A 19,426-nucleotide genomic window follows, 5' to 3' on the forward strand; every position below is an offset into this window, starting at 1 on the left:
GGAAGAGGAGGAAGAGGAAGAAGAGGAGGAAGAAGAAGAGGAGGAGGAAGAGGCCACAGAACCTCCTACTAATCAAACAGAAACACAGCACAACTCTACTGGACCTCCAGCTGAATGCCAGACTGCAGATGCAGAGATAAGCTGCAGGGGTGTCGGGATGACTCACCTGCCAGTTTTCCAGTACCTGGAAGTGACAAAGCTTGACTTGGGAGGTGTGTGTGACAGGACTGTTGTCAGAACAACAGTTTAAGCCCAATGGAATAATACAAAATATTAAAAAGAGCATTCTATTTAATTAAAAGTTGGTGTTATCCATATGGTTTTTTTCTTTTTGAAATTCCAGTCAGAGGTTTATATACATTTATTACTTACATGAATGTCAGATTAAATTAGGGCTTTGATTATAACCATTCTTTCTCTGGAATGATCTGATGTTGAAAAATACAACTTCAGTGATTTAAGTTTTTATTATTTATTGTGGATTTATGTTAATCCACATAGATTAAAAATTTTACATGAAGACCTAAATATACATACGTAGCTTCACTAATACTTTATAAACATTCCTTAGAAAGAGATGTTTCCTTTTTAACAGTTTTCAAGGATCTGACATAGTTGAGCTGGATATTTGGAGTTGTGGTCTCCTGGCATGATATCAAAAAATTTCCATTTAGTTGTAAATGGCAGAAATTTCATGCCAGCACTTTGTGTGATGCAGCAGTTCTCCCGGGGCAAAAACAGCTCTTCAGTGTGACGCTGCTATCAAAATCGTGCACAATCCACCGTCATTTGGCGGCATGTTCTTAGGTGTGAAAGCCTCTCCAAGCTTCTCTATGACTCCTCCAAACATGCTTTTTGGCATCACTTCTTGCCCCTTCTTTTGTTGTCCCGCATGGACAACAAAACAATTCTGTAGTTTTGTTGTCCATGTAGAAATTTTTAGTTTTGCAAAACCCTCTAAGTTCATGGTTATGTAACAGTCACTTCACTGCAGACAGTGACGCTGATGTGCCAACAGTTTCCGGTTTATGAAAAGCTTGAACCTTGGATGTTCCTGGGTTGTTCTTGTAAACCCTAAACAGTCTCCCTTCATTTGACTGGAGACAGAAAGTCTTCAATCAGAAGTGCAATTTACTACAGGACTTTTAACCTAATATTAGTTGGAATGTAAGTATATTGCAATATGGCAATACATTTAAACTTTTGAACCCATTTCCTGTTTTTAAAAATCAGTGAAAATGTATGTTAATTTAGCCTTCAAAATTCACACATCTAATAAATTCATTCATGTTCATAATATGTGTATGGAAACTTCTGCAGATACAGGGTTTAACACACAACTGTCTTTATTGTCCCAGAGTGGATAAACCATGTGGGACAATAAAATAAAACAAAGAAAAAACAGGTGTAATAGAATAATGTGTGCAACAGGTTGATGACAAGAAATGAAGAAGAGATGCCAAAATATGTAATTAGGAGCTCAAAAGTTTTTGGTTTTTTTATTGTGTCACGATAACCATTTTTTTGCTACATGATTTTTTAATGATCAGAATCAATATTTGAAATGCTAATTGCAGTACATATTATTTTCTGTTCCAAGAAAACAACATCAGAATCATCACTCCACAAAGTTTGTTTGGACTACAAAACCTGGATGAACTGGATCTGAGCCAGAACCAACTGGACGACGAGTCATTTAGCCAGAACTGCCTGCTTGTGAGTATGGCTGCTTTCTTGAAACTGGTAGGGAAAGATCTTCATTCATCAGCTCCTTCTGCAGCCAGAAAATTATATATATATATATATATATATATATATATATATATATGTATATATATTTTTTTTAAAGTTAGTACTCCATACACTTCCATAAATTATTGCATCAATACAGTCCAGGTTATTTCAGTAGCTGCCTTCATAAATTCTGCATTGTTGGAGGAATGTGATTCCTATCAATCACTGTGATAACATTGTCATTAAATCTCCATAAAACCTGTCAGCAGAGGGGACTATAATAGGCTCCCAAGTTTCCTGGTAGACGTCTGCACTGAATTTGAACTTGATAAAATGGAGTGGACCAACACCAGCAGATGACATGGCTCCCCCAAATCATCTCTGACTGCAGAAACTTTCCACTGGACTTTAAGCAACTTGGATTGACTTTTTCCTCTTCCCCAAGACTCTGTAGCCTTGACTTCTAACTTAAAGGGAAAAAAAACAACTTAATACCACTTATACCAATCTTTTTTCTTCCTTGTCTAAGATAAAGGATGCAAAAGGTTTTGACTATGCCCTGGCTCTATCTATGTGTGATGGTTTTTGACTCCAGCTGCCTGCCCTTTCGGTCTCTCAAAGACTTGAAGGGGCTTTGTTCCTAGACCTTATCAAGGCTGCCATTGTCCCTGATGCTTGTGAACCTTTTGTTATCGCAATGAATAATGTAAACAGTAACATGACATATATTCATAATTCAGCCAAGGCACAAGACGTCAGTTGTAGCAGCTATTTGGGGAAATTGTAGTCAGCAATTTTACAGAGAAGCTATGGATTCAAATGTTCAAATGACACACAAGGTTTTATGAACAGTCCGATACTGTGAGAGCTTGCTTGGAGCCAGCTGCACATTGTCCGAAAAACAAAACAAAACAGAAAACATTATCCTGCTACTTCCTGTTGTCCTCTTCGTTGTTTTCAACTGTAGTAACATCCGACTGTTGATCATGTGACTGGTGTGATGCGAAAAAGTGTATTTTGTTTATTTCGACACAGCCGAAATAAACAAAATATTTCGCCACCTCCTTCTAGCGCAAAACCTTTTTATTAAAAACATGTTTTTTTTTCCCCAAAAAAAATTTTCTGTGGTGTGAAATATATTTTTGTAATTTCAATTTGCACAATTCTACGGTTAACGGAAACACAGCTGCTGACTGTCTAATGGACAACTACCAAGTTAGCTGACTTTCCTGTGATTGTGTTGGCTATAACACAGCCATTGCATAACATCTCCATTGAAATCAATCTTTAGTAGTGCTATGCATTATTCTAATTTCTAAGAAACTGAAGTTTGTGTTTTTATCATTTGCAAGCCATCTTCATTTGAATTAACAAATACATTAACAATACAGCCTTTCTGTAATGAAGATTGGCATGAGGGATGTCACTTTTGGAATTAAATTATTTAAATAAATGAACTACTCAATGAAATTCTAATTTGTTGAGATGGACCTGCATGGTGATATATTTTTTTAACAATGCCTTGTTTATCCACAAAAAAACAAAAGAATCAAATAAAAATTTACACCAAACAGAAGATCTTTATTGCAAATTTTAAACTTCTTCATTTGCTACTTTCCTCTGGCTTGTAAGCCTTTATAGAACATGTGCAGTCTTCTAATGAGCAGATTGTATGAGTCACTTTACAGCTAGGAGTCAGGATAATTGAAGTTGCATTAACAGATGCTTTCTAAGTAAAACCTTCGATTGATTCCATGCCATACTCAGATCCCAACCAGACCGAGTCAACCGCTGTGTTCTGACCAATCATTACTCTTCACCACTGATACACTGAAGCCAATGCATTGAGGAACAAAAGGAAATTATTTTTGGAAGAGTACTTTTTTTTTCTCTCCTTTTTCTCCTCACCTCACCATAATGACAGAGGACTGACTGACTGGCTAGAGGGACACTGTAAAAGATCCTGTCCTCTGCTTTCCCTCACACATAAACCACCGGAGCCGTTTGTACCGAGAAACCTCCCACAGTGGTTTTACTAAAAATAAAACATGATAAATGACATGGAAGAGATTCACAGAATAGCAATTCTTTCATTTGGTTCTTTTCTGTAAACTCCAAGTGGAATAGAAAATTATGGACTTTAAGGCAGGCTTCTATTTTGTCTTTTTTAATCACACTGGATATTTTATCTCTTTCTGAAATCGGGTTTTCATGAAGAACTTGACCTTTTTGAGAAAGCTGGATCTTAACGACAACCAGATCACCAGAATTCCAGCGCTGCCAGCATCTCTAGAGGAGCTCAAGATTAATAAGAACAAACTGACTGTTCTCACGGATCACTGCTTCCAAGGTACAACCAGCATATCCTATAGAAAGAAAAACACAAGACAAAAACTGTAAAAAAAACAAACCCCAAAAATAATTTTTTTTACAATTTTTTTTAGGCGTGAAAAACTTGTTGAAGCTGGAGCTAAGGATGAACACCCTTTATGAAGCCAGTGTGTCACCTGCAGCTTTTCAACCTCTGCAGAAGCTTCTGGAGCTGCAGCTGGACAACAACCGTTTCCGGTCCCTCCCTCTGGGCCTTCCTTCGTCTCTTCAGGTGTGCTTTTATACATTTGTTTAGGCCTGTCACGATAGCAAATTTTGCTGAGCGATTAATTGTCTCAAAAAATTATTGCGATAAACAATAATATTGTCTGAAGACCTTTTTACACTGATTTAATGGAAATGACGTAATAATGCATGTGATTTCCTGCCAAAGATAGATACACTTTATTTTCAAAAGAATATTTAACACTGGAGCTGATAAACTAAATAAACAAAACAACCAAAAACAAAATGGATTCTCAGTCTCCATTAACAAAAAATGTACTTGATAAAAACTAAACAACATAAAGCCAAAGTGGAAATAAATACTGCATTCAACCCAAAGAGTGCAGATTATGAAGTCTGTATATTATGTTGCCCTTCAGTAATAATTAGATTTAAATAGAGAAGATGGGCACATCGACTACCTGATGCAATAGTTCACACTACATGATTTTTTGCTCCTATTTTTCCCCATACAACAATCTTAGACCTTTGGTCTTCCTAAGATTGTGTGGTGTGTTACGGTAGATCGTCGTTGCCGCTCCGATCTAAATCAGAGGTTTTCCCCGACTGGGATCTTAACGCAGCCTGTTAAATGCGACAGGTAGCCAATCAGAAAGCGCGGATTCTCCTCTGAGCTTTCTGAGGGGAAATTACGTCGGGGAATCCCAAACAGCTGACACGGCGCAACCCGAAGTCCAGCCGACGTGGAAACAACATTAATGTTTATTCAACATGCAAAGAATATAGAAATGACAAGAGGAGGAGTTGGAGCGAAATTACTACCGCAGTTGATAAACCCGGTAACTTTTCAGCTGTTCTTCGTTAACGTGACGTAAATAGGTTATAATGATTTTCATTCAGTCAGGACTTTACGCTGACACTAGTTACATGCATTGCAGGTAGATTGTAGTAAAGCATTGATTAATGCCTGGTTTTAAAATTAGTTCACTGAACTTGTAGCCATTATTTTGTGCCCATTGTTGGACACCACACGGCAGGAACGAACCGATCGAACCGTTATACCTAGGATTTCTGTCGGCTAATGTGTGGTCTGTCAGGTTTTGAAAATGGGCCGACAATCGGCCGACAGCTAAGGAAATGAGGAAGGGGGGGTCAGTGGAGAGCACCGGAGTTGAGCCTTTTTTCATTCGGTGTCATTAACAGAAAGAGAAAAAGGTCGGGAGAGACGATAATGCCGATAATTGAAATGACGTCGATAGTTTTAATTTATCGTACGATTAATCGATTTATCATTTATCGCGACAGGCCTACATTTGTTGGAACCTTGACAAAACAGTCAAGTGGTTTATATTCCCTAAAGTGAAGTGCCAAGTGTTTATTTTGTTAAGTTACAATCACAAACTTCTTAGTATAATGCTATAATTTCACAAACCAACACAAAGTCATGCATAATTGGGAAGTTGAAGGAAAAGGATCCATGGTTTTCAAATGTTTTCCAGAAATAAAAATCTTTACAAACAAGTTCACTCGTTTGTAAAATCAGTTGTTTTGTGAAGGCTTCAAAGGTTTGTTAGAGAACTTTAGTGAGCAAACACAATTCTGAAGACCACAAAAAACACAATTTAGGTCAGGTATATTATAAAGCAATGTCCCAAAGTTGAACATCATCTCTCCGTTTTCTTCTCAGGACTTGCTTTATTTAACATTAACCTTCTTCACTATTTTAAAGGTGCTGAAAATGAATGGAAACCTGATTGGAGAGGTGGCCTTTGAGGCCTTAAGGGACTGCATTCATCTGAAAGTGCTGAATCTGAGTCACAACTATATCGACGATCAAAGCATCGATAGCAACACTTGGACCCGTCTTAGGTACGTATCATTTGTGTAGTTCCTTAATTTGCCACAAGAGGGCAAGCTGCCCTTTGGAAGCTCTGACCAGTTTTAGCTAAATATAATTAGGTCTGAAGTAACCCAAGAGAAATAAAGTTTTTTTTTTAACGGACCAGCAGTAGTATACTATTGTCATAATCAATACCTCAGGCTGGTGTTATTCTCAATTACAAACTTTTTTTCTATGGTATTACAGTAATTATTTTCTGCACACAAAGTTCTTTTTTTCTTTCCTTTCCCTCACTTTCTCTTATGCAGTCATATTTACATATTCTACAAGTCATGGCAGTCTACTTTGTGTACTTAGAAGAGCAAGGGTGTGATTTAGGCCTCGAGGGCAACTGTGTGCCTGCGTGTGTGTGTTTGTTTAAATATAGTGAATTCCGGAGGGTTTGTCTTTTTCTCCCTTGGATCCTTGTGAACCACAATGCAAGTTCAAGTAACGCAGAGGAATAGAGAACGAAGAAGGGAGTGCAGGAGAGGCAGCTGGAAAGGGATTGCGCAAGTTATGCACAGATCAAAGTGGTAGACAGGGGGATAAAATCAAAATCAAAGACGTACAGATTTGCTTATCAAAACGAAAACAGTGAAATCCAAAGGCCAAATCAATAAAATGTCCTTAATTTAACTTTTAGATACTAGTAATAGTGTATTTAATGCCTGACATTTGTCTCATTGGTAATTGTAAATGCTCTGTTTTAAAAGATTTCTATACCTTTCTATAGCTTTGCATAGGTACCAGATTGTGAAATATTTAACCCTACCCTCTCCAGGATCTAGTTAATTTTAAGACAATAATGCTGAATCTGCAAGAAAGCTAATTCCTTGTGGGGTTCTTTTCTTGTTGTTGTCCAAAACAGTCAAGTGGTAAAATAGGAGAAATTAAAAATAAATACTTTAATGCAATGTGCTGGCTCTAGTTAGTGGAGTGCCTCTGGTCACTGTGTAGCAGTCGGTGTGTTTATTACGTCCTGCTGGGGTTTAAGCTAGAGTGTACAGGAAGTTACAGGGGGTTTGGGACTGGAAGTAAAATCTGGGATCTGTCTTTGGAAGACCGGGGGGCCTACTTTAATCTTGCGTCATTATCTGCCTTCCTAATACTGTGTAGCTGGAAAATGTTAGGATAAATATGCAGTGAAACGATGACTTAAATCCCCAAAGTCATTAACATAATGGGGACACATTTGTTTAGTATTCAGAAGAAGTTTTTTTTTTTTTTTTTTGACCACCATATAAACACAGAAGTTCAAGTTTGGCAAGTATAAAACAATTCACTTCTTTACTATGAAGGTAGGCTTGACTTAAGTTGATATTATCAGTGAATCTTAGCAGTCCACTACAACCCGAAGTGAATAATCACACATTAAATCTTTCAATGTCATTAACAGCAAAAAAAAAAAAAAAATAAATAAAAATAAAAATAAAAAAGATGCTACACAAGGAGTTTTTAAAAAAGGAAGAAAAAAAATTATACTTCATGGTACAAAAGTTCATACCAGAATAAGCTAAAGTAATTGTCTCAAATGGCTGTGGAGAATTATTGAAGTTTGTAGAAGTTAATTTTTGCCTGTCTATTTAGTCGCTGCCACAGCATGACTATCTCTGCAAACTCGAGAAATTTGTTTGTCAGCCACCCTCCTATGGATTTGCAGTGTTTTTTAACCTCCCATTTCCTATTTTTAGCTTATCTTCAGGTCTCACAATGATAGCTTTATATACAGGTATACAGAAGTATTTATGACTATGTTATAACATTTTTACCACCATATTGGTATTGCTTATGCTGATATCTTATGATTGCTTTTCAGAAAATGGGCTTTACATAATGGTCAATTATTTATATCTTTGTTGTGTTCTTTTAAAGTTCATCATTACACAAGTCATGGATCTGTGTCTGTTCACAAACATTGGCTGTACTACTTGCTACTTAAGAGATATGAAGCGTTTTCCCTGGAATCCGTCCAAGCGGTCCATAGCTGCGCTCCGTCTTTTATCACTTTAACATTTAAAAGTGAATTTTAAGATGTAACTTTTGATTTATTTAAATTGTTTTTGAGCATTGCACAATATGACCTTGGTATGAACTTGCAGGAAGCTCTAAATCCAGAAAAACTGGCAGCTGCTTTGAAGGGTTTCTTCTTGTGAATAATCTTCCTTGCTGCATAATTATGGTGTAATAAAATTATAAATTGAATAAACAAAATTATTGTAGCTACTCTATGAGTAATAGACAGACCTCTCTAGACCTAACATCTTTGCTGATGTTTCTCTTGTTGACATTGTGGAGGAAAGTAGTATGCCCTGACTCCTGACTCCTTTTTTGCTCACATTAAAAACCTTTACATATATTTTTGGAGTGATGGTTATTCCCATTTTCCGTTTTTTTTATTGTGTTAAACAAACTGTTCTCAGACCAAATAAATTATAAAACCTCAGATGATAAAGATCATTCGCTCATCATAACTCAACTTCTATTTACGTTAAATTCCTATGGAAATACAAAATTTGCTCCTAGTTTTTCCATTGTATTTACTCAATCGTGATTTTCTGCAAAACACATATTGATGCTCCATTTTAATACTACGTTACTATGAAAATGTTTTAATTGTATTCTAGTAAGTAAAGCTACAGTACAAGTGCCAGCGAGAATGAACATGTTTTTGGCCACCTATCATATGCTGTAGTGAAACTTTCACTTCTCATTTAGCCTTATTTCAATAAGCTGTTTCATTTCAAACCCATATTTACAAGGAATTAATTTATTGCATTGATACTGTGTGTTTATTTAAATATGACATCTTAACACCGTTCCAGCCGTGTTAACCTCTGTGCCCTCTTTTGTGTGTGCTTATCAGGTATTCTTGTTACATAAGTGGTTGTGCAGTGGCTTAGCATTAATTCATGTTGCAGTAGCAATCTGAAACGGTGCAACAAAAGCCGTCCTCCTTATTCTCCCAGCTGTAAAACAAACAAACAAGCAAAAAAAACAACAAAAAAAACTGCCTGTTTATCTGCTCCTGGTTCTTGATCAAGACGTCAGTCAACGTTTATCTTCGCTCGCGTCACTGCTTCCAGCCAACAAATTTGACTCACCACTTCACATGTAAAAAGAATGGAGCACTACTTTCGCTGATTGCTCTTACATAAACCCCTACTCCTCCCAAACACTTCAAATGGTTGCATTTTTGAATTATCCCCATAAAGCATATTTATTAGTGAAATGTTTGTAACCTAGTTTTTCGTGATAAGCCGCTTACAAAACAGTGCTTTGTTGTGTTTTGTTTTGTGCAGGAACATGTGGCTGTTTTGAATTTCTGACTTTTATTAATATAGTGGTGTTGGCAGACAGACAGCTGTGGGAGAGCTCTGTTGATTTCCAAACACTACAATCAGAGTGAGTACATGGTGATATTGGGTTAGCGATCATCAAACCAGAAGTGTGTGCGTGGGTGTACGTTTGTGTGTGGGGGTGAGCACGCATACGTATGTGCATGCATGTGTGTGTGTGGTGCCATGTTGAGTCTTAGCCTGAATAAGCTCGTCCCAAAATCTCTTTTTGTCTTTGGTCCCGCACAAATTGGTTTCATAATGAGCTTATGTAAGCAGGAACACAAGCAGAATTGCGCACATCATTGCACACTGCACACCCCGCCTATGATAAAACCACACTGACATCAAGTGAGAGGGATTTAATTAAATGAGCATCAGTCCACGTAAGGGTTTCATCTGTATTTTGAACCGTAGCTTTTTTCTTATTTTACTGAACGTAATCAAATACAAAATACTCGGAGCAAAAGAAGTGCAGCTGCAGTAAATCAAATAAAGTTTTAGCTGTATTCAAATCCAAATATTCGTCGGTATGTTTAGCAGAGGTTTGACAAATTGTTCAAAACACTTCCAGAAGTCAGTTCAAGTTAATACATTCGGGTTGCACAGACGTGCACATGTTGCTTTAATAAAGCCAAAGTCGTGTCCTGCCATTCTTCATCCATCAGTGTATTTTCAAATCCTCACTTTGTCTTTCTTTTCTTACCTGGCACAGCTCTGGCTGGCTTAACATTGCCCTGCTTGGCTGCCAGTGTTCTGCAACTGCCATGTGTGATGCTAACACAAATGGAGATGTGTGCATTATAAAGTACTGTTGTACTGTAGGTTGTACTTGGGCATGGTTTGCCTAAACGCATGGACACCCAGACTTGTAAAGACAAAAACATTCAGTTTTCTTCTGTTGCTGTGTACCTTTTTGTGGTTGCAGTAGTTACAGTGTAGAGGAGAGTTCTGTGTGAGATAGTTGGTCTGCTTCACGTCATTTGTTTGAATGTGCGTATGTGTTTTTGTGTGCAGATGCCTGTGGGTGGGGGGAGTGTGGGGAGTGTGGGTGGTGGAGGGCTTTACAGTTCTTCCTGAGAAGAGAGCTCTATGTCTCCGCTCATTACTCCCATGTGGAGCTCTGAGTAGTGGCGGACTGCCACTGTGCTAACTGGCAAAGATTTCGAACACAAGTCAGCAGTGCACAACTGGTCTGAACTGGTGCAGGGACAGATACGTAGGATTTCAGAGCAGACATAGTTAGGTACGTAAGAAAGCAGAGTGAAGGTTAAACAAAAAGCCTTTTGTTGTATGCTGGTGTGAGATAATTCCTCTGAGATTATTCATAGGTTTCTCTGAAGGAAGCCAGCCCACTTTTTTAAATCATCCTGCAAAAGAAGGACCTGATTCTTTCTCTAAATTTTAGTGTGAATCTTGCAAATCATCATAAATCAGCAGAAATTGTAAGGTCTGGAGAGGAACAAGCCCAATAAACAGTGAAACCTCTGAGTTTTCAAGTTCAATGGATGAGAGTAAACAGAGATTTCCTCAAACTAATGACCCTATCAAGTGCCTGGATCGATGTGAGACTGTGATGACTCCTTTCTTCCCCTGATTAACTATCTTTGTTTCTCAGGTGAAAATGGGTGTGGCTTGGATTTAGACCCTGACTGGGAGCAACTGGGTCAATGTTCCCATCCTATTTGAACCTGGCAGCTCCTCACACCAAGGGGCTGCTCATACTTTCCCTGTTGCATTTGGTCTTCGTATTTCATTGGGTTTGTTGTTTTGGTAATGTTTAATGGGGTTGTTTTGCTGGATTTAGTTAGGTCTTGTGTTGGTTAGTGCAGTGTTTCCCAACTCCGGTCCTCAAGGCACACTGCCCTGCACATTTCAGGTGTTTCAGCTCAGCTTCAGCCCAGTTGATTTCAATTGGTCAATGATTAACAGGCACTTACTGAACTACAATCACCTGAATCAGGATTATTAAAACAGGGAAACATCTAAGACATGCAGGGCAGTATGCCTTTAGGACCAGGGTTGGGAAACAGTGGGTTAGTGTTCTGGTTTTCATCTGTTTTGTTTTGGGTTGGCATCTTACTATACTGCAGCTTATTCTCTTGTTTAAAACCTATGCTAAGAGTGTCTCCCTTCTTTGTCATATCTTTGTGACTAAAGAGGGAAACACACCAATTTGTTTTTCCTTTCTCAATGATACCCAAATCACTTGACCATATGGGCATTAGCTGGCCACATAAGTGCTTTTGTCTATTCATATTGGGGAAGAACAGAAAATGAGGTCTGCCTCCTGCTGTGATTCTTGCATCACACTCACAACAGCTGTGTGGGATCATGCAACAAAAACATGGAACTCTCAGTTCTACATCTGTGGCTTGGAAGCAAGAATCCCCCCCTCTATCCCTGCAGACATTTACTCTGTTTTCTGCAAACTAAAACTTATATTATTATAATATTTGCACAAAATACCGTATCACTTTGTTTTCTCTACCATACTCCCCAGCTCCTACCTTTGCCCAGAGTGCATTATTAGCTTTCCTGGCCTTCTTCAATATTGCTCTGCAGCCTTAGCTTTCGGCCTCCCCTGCAATGCTCATGAGAGTCCAGTAAATGTAAAACAGGAGGACAATGATGAATTGTTGGGCATCCATTAAAATGTTCAATCCAGAGACCTGTAAAACATTGCATGCTGTCATATAAAACATCATTCAAATAGCAACTTTCAAGACAAAAATCACAGAGCGCTTCAAACAACAGAATAACAAATTTAAGCAAAAGCAGATTAAAAAATATATGTTTTCAGCTGATTTTTAAAGGAAGCCACTGAGTCTGCCCATATGAGAGTCGGTTGAAGGACGTTCCAGAGCCACAGAAGAAAAGCTTCTATCTCCTTTAGTTTTTTATTGTATGGGAAACAGTCAACAAGGCATAATCACAGAACTTCACAGCCCAAACAGCATGTAAAAGCTCTGAGATGTAGGTTGATCTTTTTCAATGCAGCGATCGCCATGTCAAACATATCTTAATGAGCCAGGAGCCAATGAAATTGATGATCCAGTCAGGAGTCTAGCAGCAGCACAGACTGCAACTGGCATTGCAAAAATCTAGAGAAGATGAAACAAAAAGTATGAACTGATATTTCCATTTCTGGACCAGAGCTAATAGGGCTGACTTTGGCAATATTTCACAAGTGGTAGAGTCAGGAATGAGACAAAGATCTGACATGATTTTGCAGAGTACAACCTGAGTTGAAGATTAATCCCAAGGTTTGTAACTGAAGATTTAACCAGATAACCAAGAGGCCCAAGTATCTTTATTGTATGTTTACAGTTTATTTTTACACATGATTATTTCCTCAGATCTCTAATCATCTGTTTAAATTAACCTATTACAAGAAATTATAATAGGTTTAGTGTGAAACTTAAAAAATGTACAACATCATAATGAATGAGGGAAAGATGTTTTCATTAAATAACTATGAAAGGTCATTTTGGATGCGAGTGTCAAATTGAACATAAAGTAATGTTGTTTTCCTTGATACGGCAAACAGAATCACACGACAGAAACTTGGATTCATTTTTTCATTGTCCTGGTTGTTTATTTCTCAGATCTCTGGAAGACTTGGACCTGTCGCACAACCGCCTCACCTCCATCCCTGTGAATCTGCCTCGCTTCCTCCGTAAACTGATCCTGCACCACAACAGCATACGTCACATCCCTGCCTTCACGTTCCGCCACATGCGTGCTGGGCTGCAGTCCCTTCATCTGTCCCACAACAAACTGAGCACCGAGGGCGTAGAGCAGCATTCCTTCGTTGGAACCTACCGCTCCATGCGTGAGCTCCTACTTGGCAACAACAGACTGCAGGACATCCCCAGATGTGTCAGGCAGTTCAAGAACCTGCAGGTGCTGAGACTGGAAAACAATCAGATCAGGTAGGGATGCATTTGAAATGTTTAAAATCTTTATGTTTTCTCTGAACAACCTTTACCTAGATCTAATTTACATCTGTGTTCTGTGTTTTAGGCAGGTGAGGCAGTGGGCAGTGTGCCACCCTGGTAATTCTGGCTCCACCTTGGTTTCTGTCCACCTGGAATATAATCTCCTGGAAGAGGAGGCAATTCCCCCGAAGGCTTTCTCCTGTGTGACTGACACACAGGGACTGGTCCTGTATCCACAGCAGGGCAAACGTACATGAACTGACACAAATGCTTTGCATAAGCAAGACAAACAGCAATACAGTTCTCTCCAGCTTCTGTCATTTTTGACATCTTTATAGTCACCATGGTATCAGAAAACATTTACAACTTAATTAGCTAAGTCAGTAAATCCATTTCTAAGTAGCATGTTGTAGTATTTTGGCACGCAATAAAGAAAATATGAACCTCACACAGTAACCGGATTTTTACTCTTTTGGACAATAAATTTGACTGTAATTCACAGTTGCTCAAAATCACAGGGTAACTAAGTCTTTAGCCTCAAGCTTCTTTGGGAATTTTACTACTTAGCGTGATTAAAATGTCTCTAGAGTAGTTTTGAGGTCCTTGCAAGGAAAGTCTTTAATTGAGTAGAATTAAACTAGGGGTGTGGTGTGGATGCAGACCAGCCTGAAGCAATCTAAGCTTGGGTGTCCAAAAAAAATGTCCAATGTGACCTAAAAGGGCTCGACTTAGAGGACAAATATGAACATCATAACAGTTTTCTATCTCCAGATAAGGTCAGAGCATCCAGGAAAGCAAGCAAAAAATACCATACCAGAAATAACAAAAAGAAAACACAACAATAATGTTCAAGTGGAGACAAAATATCAGACTGAAATCTAGTGAAGATCCTCTGGCATCAACTTAAACAAGACATTCACGCTTCAAAACCTATCCAAAGCAGCTGAATTAGAACAAATGAGTGTGCCAAAATGCCTCCACAGTGATCAAAGTCAGGCATAACAAATACTCCATAACAGGTTTTGCTGCTAAGAGTGGTACAAACAGTTATTAGGTTTAGAGAGCAATCCCTTTTTCACACAAGGTTATGAAGGTTAGGATTTTTTTTTTTCTCGCTTAAGAATGAACACCATCATTTAAAAACAATGTTTTTGTATTTACTTGTATTGTCTTTGACTAGCATTTAAACTGGTTTGATGTTCTAAAACACTTAAGTGTGAGAATCATGCAAAAAAAAAAGGGAAAACCGTAAAGGTGCAAACACTTTTTTCCCCATCACTGTAGAGCCAGGTTGGGTTAGGTAGCTTTTCTCTTACTAAATGAAATCATCTTTTAAAATAGCGTCCTATATTTACTCTTGCTATGGTTACCATGTATTCAAAATGACAAACTGAAATAAGTTGAATGGAACTTGAACAAGAACTGAATTGTGTTTGAAAAACACAAATCAACCACTGTCCTAAGAAAGTCTCTAAACCTGGTGAGGGAAAGATGTGAGTAACAGACGATGTCACGTTTTACACAATGGGACATGAGCAGGAGATGAGGAAGGAGATTTCAAACCAGAAAAGAAGGTAAAGCAAGGAGGAGCGGGAATTAGGTCACATTGAGAGCTCTTTTCCCACTGAGAGATGGAAACCACCTCTTATACCCGACTAACCACTAAATCACCCCCCTCCCTCCCGGATCTTATTATCCTTTGTTTTTCCCCTCTTTTCTTTTTAGTTTACTTTTTTAATTTCAACTTTCCTTATTCTTTCTACATGCAGTATACAGTATACTGTATGTCTGTTTGAAAATAAGAAATATTTGCAGGCAGGGATGAATATGCCATATAGACATCCAAAGAGTGTTAGGATGATTTACATAAGTGTTTCATAAAATCAAGAGAATTTTTGCAACAAAAAAAAAAAAAAAATTAAATCAAACTTTTTTGACATCTTATTTAAGTTTGAGTCATTTGAACTCATTGCCAGGGTAATCATTTGTTTAATCTCTGGATACACATTGCACAGTATATCACTTTGAGTAATAAATAAAAAATACCACATATTGAGTTATGTTGAGAGTGAAGTAAAGATTTACAGATGCTGTTTTTACAGTATAAACTACGACGACTGAGGTAGGAGGTTTCATCACAGAGCTACGCTTCTGGAGCTCTAAATGAAGACCAGAAGGTCTCTTACAGATGTTTGAGTTGCAAAACAAAAAATCAATGACGGAGGCCGATGACAGCATAAACAATGCTCTATGTATGTTTAGAATATTTTACATGAGCAGACAAACGCCTGCTAGGTTGTCTTTTTCTGTGCTTGGGCATGTAATCACATGTTAGGTCTCTGCTGTAGTCTTGTATATTCGGTGCAATCTCCAGTCTCTATAATTGTACAGTCATTTTGTAAATGGCACACTACTGTCTAAGAAATTGCACATTTGCTCTAACCCTGCATTTCCTTTACACTTTTTGTTGAGATGAAACTTTCTTTGGTGTGTCTGCACAAATAGATGCTACAGATATGGGGAGTAGTTTTAATTTCTGACATGTTTGACATATCGAATGCTGTCCATTGTAGCACGCATTACTAAACTGCTAAGCGCACACAACAGCTGTTTTGCATCATGTCAGGCTAAAGCCAGATCCCATTTGTAAGTGGTTGACCGAAGAGCGGTGTCAGGCTTCTCCTCTCCAGTGTCCTGTCTGTTCTGCTCAAGACAGCAGCTTCCTGTGTTTGTTATTGGATTGGAGGGGGTGCTAGCTGATAAAATAAAATACATGGATAACAAACAGCAAAAGAATCCTCTCTCTGATGAGGATGGTTGCAAGGAATAAAGAAATAATTTGAGATTAGGTAAAGAGGATAGTTTATGGATGCAGCATTAGATTCTAATGTACACTCAAGTTCAATTGAAACTAAATAGTGATAGATGTAATATAAAGGTGGCATAGCTGCTTGGTTTTGCTATTTGTTGAGTCTAACATTAAGTTACTTTTCCTGGTTTAGGTCAGTTAGTAGTATAGAAATGATTTGCTAAATACATCCATCCATCCATCCATCCATCCATCCATTTTCTTCCGCTTTATCCGGGGTCGGGTTGCAGCTTCAGAAGGGAGGCCCAGACTTCCCTCTCCCCAGCCACTTGTTCCAGCTCCTCCCGGGGAATCCCAAGGCATTCCCAGGCCAGCTGAGAAACCGTCCCTCCAGCGTGTGCTGGGTCTTTCCCGGTGCCTCCTCCCGGTGGGATGTGCCCAGAACACCTCACCAGGGAGGCGTCCAGGAGGCATCCTGACCAGATGCCCGAGCCACCTCAAGTGGCTCCTCTCGATGTGAAGGAGCAGCGGTTCTACTCTGTGTCCCTCCCGGATGACTGAGCTTCTCACCCTATCTCTAAGGGAGAGCCCAGACACCCTACGGAGAAAACCCATTTCGGCCGCTTGCATCCGCGATCTCGTTCTTTCGGTCATGACCCCAAGCTCATGATCATAGATGAGGGTGGGAACGTAGATCGACCGGTAAATCGAGAGCTTCGCTTTTTGGCTCAGCTCTCTCTTCACCATGACAGACCGGTACATTGCCCGCTTCATGGCAGACGCTGCGCCAATCCGCCTGTCGATCTCCCGCTGCCTTCTTCCCTCATTCGTGAACAAGATCCCGAGATACTTGAACTCCTCCACTTGGGGCAGGATTTGCTAAATACCACAATAATCACCAATATTATTATTATCTCCACTTGCAAAAGCCCAGATAGTGATGGCATCCATTTGAAAGGTTATAGTAGTTCGTGAATGGAGTTGTTTATGGATTTATTTAAAGGCAACACCTCAACCCTGTCACTTTCTGGTGACATCTTGGGGAAAAACATAAAACAAATTGGCCAACATATTAGAAATTGTGAACTGAAGAAAACTGCTGCATCCACTACTCAGATGCATGATGATACCACTGCTTAGGAAGGAAATATGTGCTGTGTCCCAAGTATCAATTTTTTGTGTGAAACAAATGCCCTCATGGACAAGGACTTTAATTTTGTTGATATCTGAAATAGGGAGAAATTTATTTTAATGCCAGACAGTCAGAAGAAACGGGTAACTTGTCTATTTCTGCAGCGTATGCAAAGTGGTTGCTGAAAAGTGTTAAACAGCAGCCACTTTTCCATTAGCACTCAACAAATCACCAACAGAGACCATGAATCAAAGATGCAAATCTTGATAATTCCCTCTGCTTGCCTCGAATAGAAAACACAACATGGCAGCGCCGACTCAAGACAAAGCGAGTGGTTGCACTGATCTCTAAACACACGTTAGCTGCTCGGTGTTACAGGGCAAAACGGGTTTAATTTGAATGCCAAGCCCTCTAGCTATAGACTAACACCATAATCAAGTGAACCACAGCAGGACGCACACAAGCACAGAGAAAGACTTGCATCCACATTCTCTTCCCAAAGGAGAGAATGAGAGGAAGATGGAATATCATCTGCAAAAAGGGTTTATCTGACCTTTACTGCCATTAACCCCGCAGGGCATTGATCTGGTCTGCATACTTCTACCGAAAAGAAAAATACATACATATAGATCAAAATGCAGATATGTGTGTCTATATCCAATTGCTTGGATAGTAATGAATGTCAAATTGATTTCACTCTATAGCATACAAGTAGCAGTGATTCAAGTGGTGTGTGTGTGTAAATAACTAGAAAACGTATGTGTGACAGTGTTTATGTGAGGATGGAAAAGTTCCCAGATGGAATGGCTTGGCATTTCTTCCTCTCTCTCACTCTGGGTATTGGGAGAGAGGAAGTGAGAGAGCCAGGGAAAAATAGCCCGATATCCAGCAAAAAAAAAAGAAAAAAAAAGAGGATTAAATAGGAAAGTGAGAAAAGAGAAAAAAATCCAAAAAAAATCAGATACATCAAAATTGAGAATCAGTCCTACAGAAAAAAGTTCTATTCTGCAACCACCCTTGAAGATCGTCCAGGGTCTGTGTTGTGAAAGTCTTTCTGCAGGCCAGTTTTATAACAGCAGTAATCATCTTACAAATATGTGTAAAAACATCTCTTTCTAAAATCAGATGTTATTCTTGGAAAAAAACAGGGTTCTATGATGATGGGAGCATGGGAAAAAAGTACCTCTGTGAAGAACACTTTTATAAAATTGTGACCTTGAGGTGTAAAATCTAAAATGGGTTGCTTCTTTCTCATTAATTACTTTAATTAGAGATAGACACATTCATAAGCAAACTGGGATGCTGCTTGGGGCTGGGCCAGCAGGGGGCACTGTAGAGTACTTGATATCTCAAACAGATTTTATATCTTAAAACTTCATATTTGTGGCTCCACTTGTCAAAAATAAGCCTCTGATTAAAAGAGTTATGAATGGCAAAGATTCTTAATTTGTTTACAAATTTTGAAATTTAAAGTTTTTTTTACAATTCAAATGAACTGAGCTGTATTATGGACACAACTGCCAGACTAAATGAGTAAGATGGAAAATTTACTGTCTCTTATCATTTGAGGTGCTCTAATTTTAAATGATAGTGTGACGCGGGAATGGGGACCCAATGTAAATTCTCCTTAGGACTTTAATGCTGACAGACTCTGACATAGGTAATCTGCAGAAAGAATCTAAGTGTTTCTTGATTAACAAGACAATCTAAGGTCGAATAAATCCAATTGTGGGAGAACCCACTCATGCACAGGAACAACATGCAAACTCAACACAGAAAGACTGGGATTCGAACCCAAGACCTTCTTGCTGTAAGGCAACAACAATGTTTCACTTCGCCACTGCGCAGCCTGTGTTTCCATACAAATCTTAGATGCCTTCACAGACCAGCAGGATTTATTTCGAGACTGAATTACACATGACTGAGTTCTGAAGGAAATTGGTTTCACTGTATTTTATTTAGTGTTGACAGAGTAAAGGGGGTTGTAACTTTTATCCCGTCTCCACTGTTTTAATTATTTGATAACTAGCAGAAGAC

General features: G+C 38.7%; 1 protein-coding gene across 1 annotated transcript; it reads left to right on the plus strand.

Moving 5' to 3' along the window:
• Positions 1–2: 2 nt before the first annotated feature.
• LOC116727796 (extracellular matrix protein 2) lies at positions 3–13,896 on the plus strand. Its single transcript, XM_032575414.1, has 7 exons — positions 3–212; positions 1,601–1,716; positions 3,952–4,084; positions 4,179–4,336; positions 6,020–6,159; positions 13,116–13,442; positions 13,534–13,896. Exons 1-7 carry the CDS (start codon positions 158–160, stop codon positions 13,703–13,705), a joined length of 1,101 nt encoding a protein of 366 aa, XP_032431305.1. The 5' UTR covers positions 3–157; the 3' UTR covers positions 13,706–13,896.
• The last annotated feature ends 5,530 nt before the right edge of the window (positions 13,897–19,426 follow it).

The sequence above is a fragment of the Xiphophorus hellerii genome, chromosome 1 (genome assembly GCF_003331165.1).
Source record: "Xiphophorus hellerii strain 12219 chromosome 1, Xiphophorus_hellerii-4.1, whole genome shotgun sequence".
NCBI lineage: Eukaryota > Metazoa > Chordata > Actinopteri > Cyprinodontiformes > Poeciliidae > Xiphophorus > Xiphophorus hellerii.

Coding starts and splice junctions, on each gene's coding strand:
- LOC116727796 (XM_032575414.1), top strand. CDS start 158: ATGACTCACCTGCCAGTTTTCCAGTACCTGGAAGTGACAAAGCTTGAC. Junction 4,085..4,178: donor CACGGATCACTGCTTCCAAG/GTACAACCAGCA, acceptor AATTTTTTTTAG/GCGTGAAAAACTTGTTGAAG. Junction 13,443..13,533: donor CTGGAAAACAATCAGATCAG/GTAGGGATGCAT, acceptor TCTGTGTTTTAG/GCAGGTGAGGCAGTGGGCAG.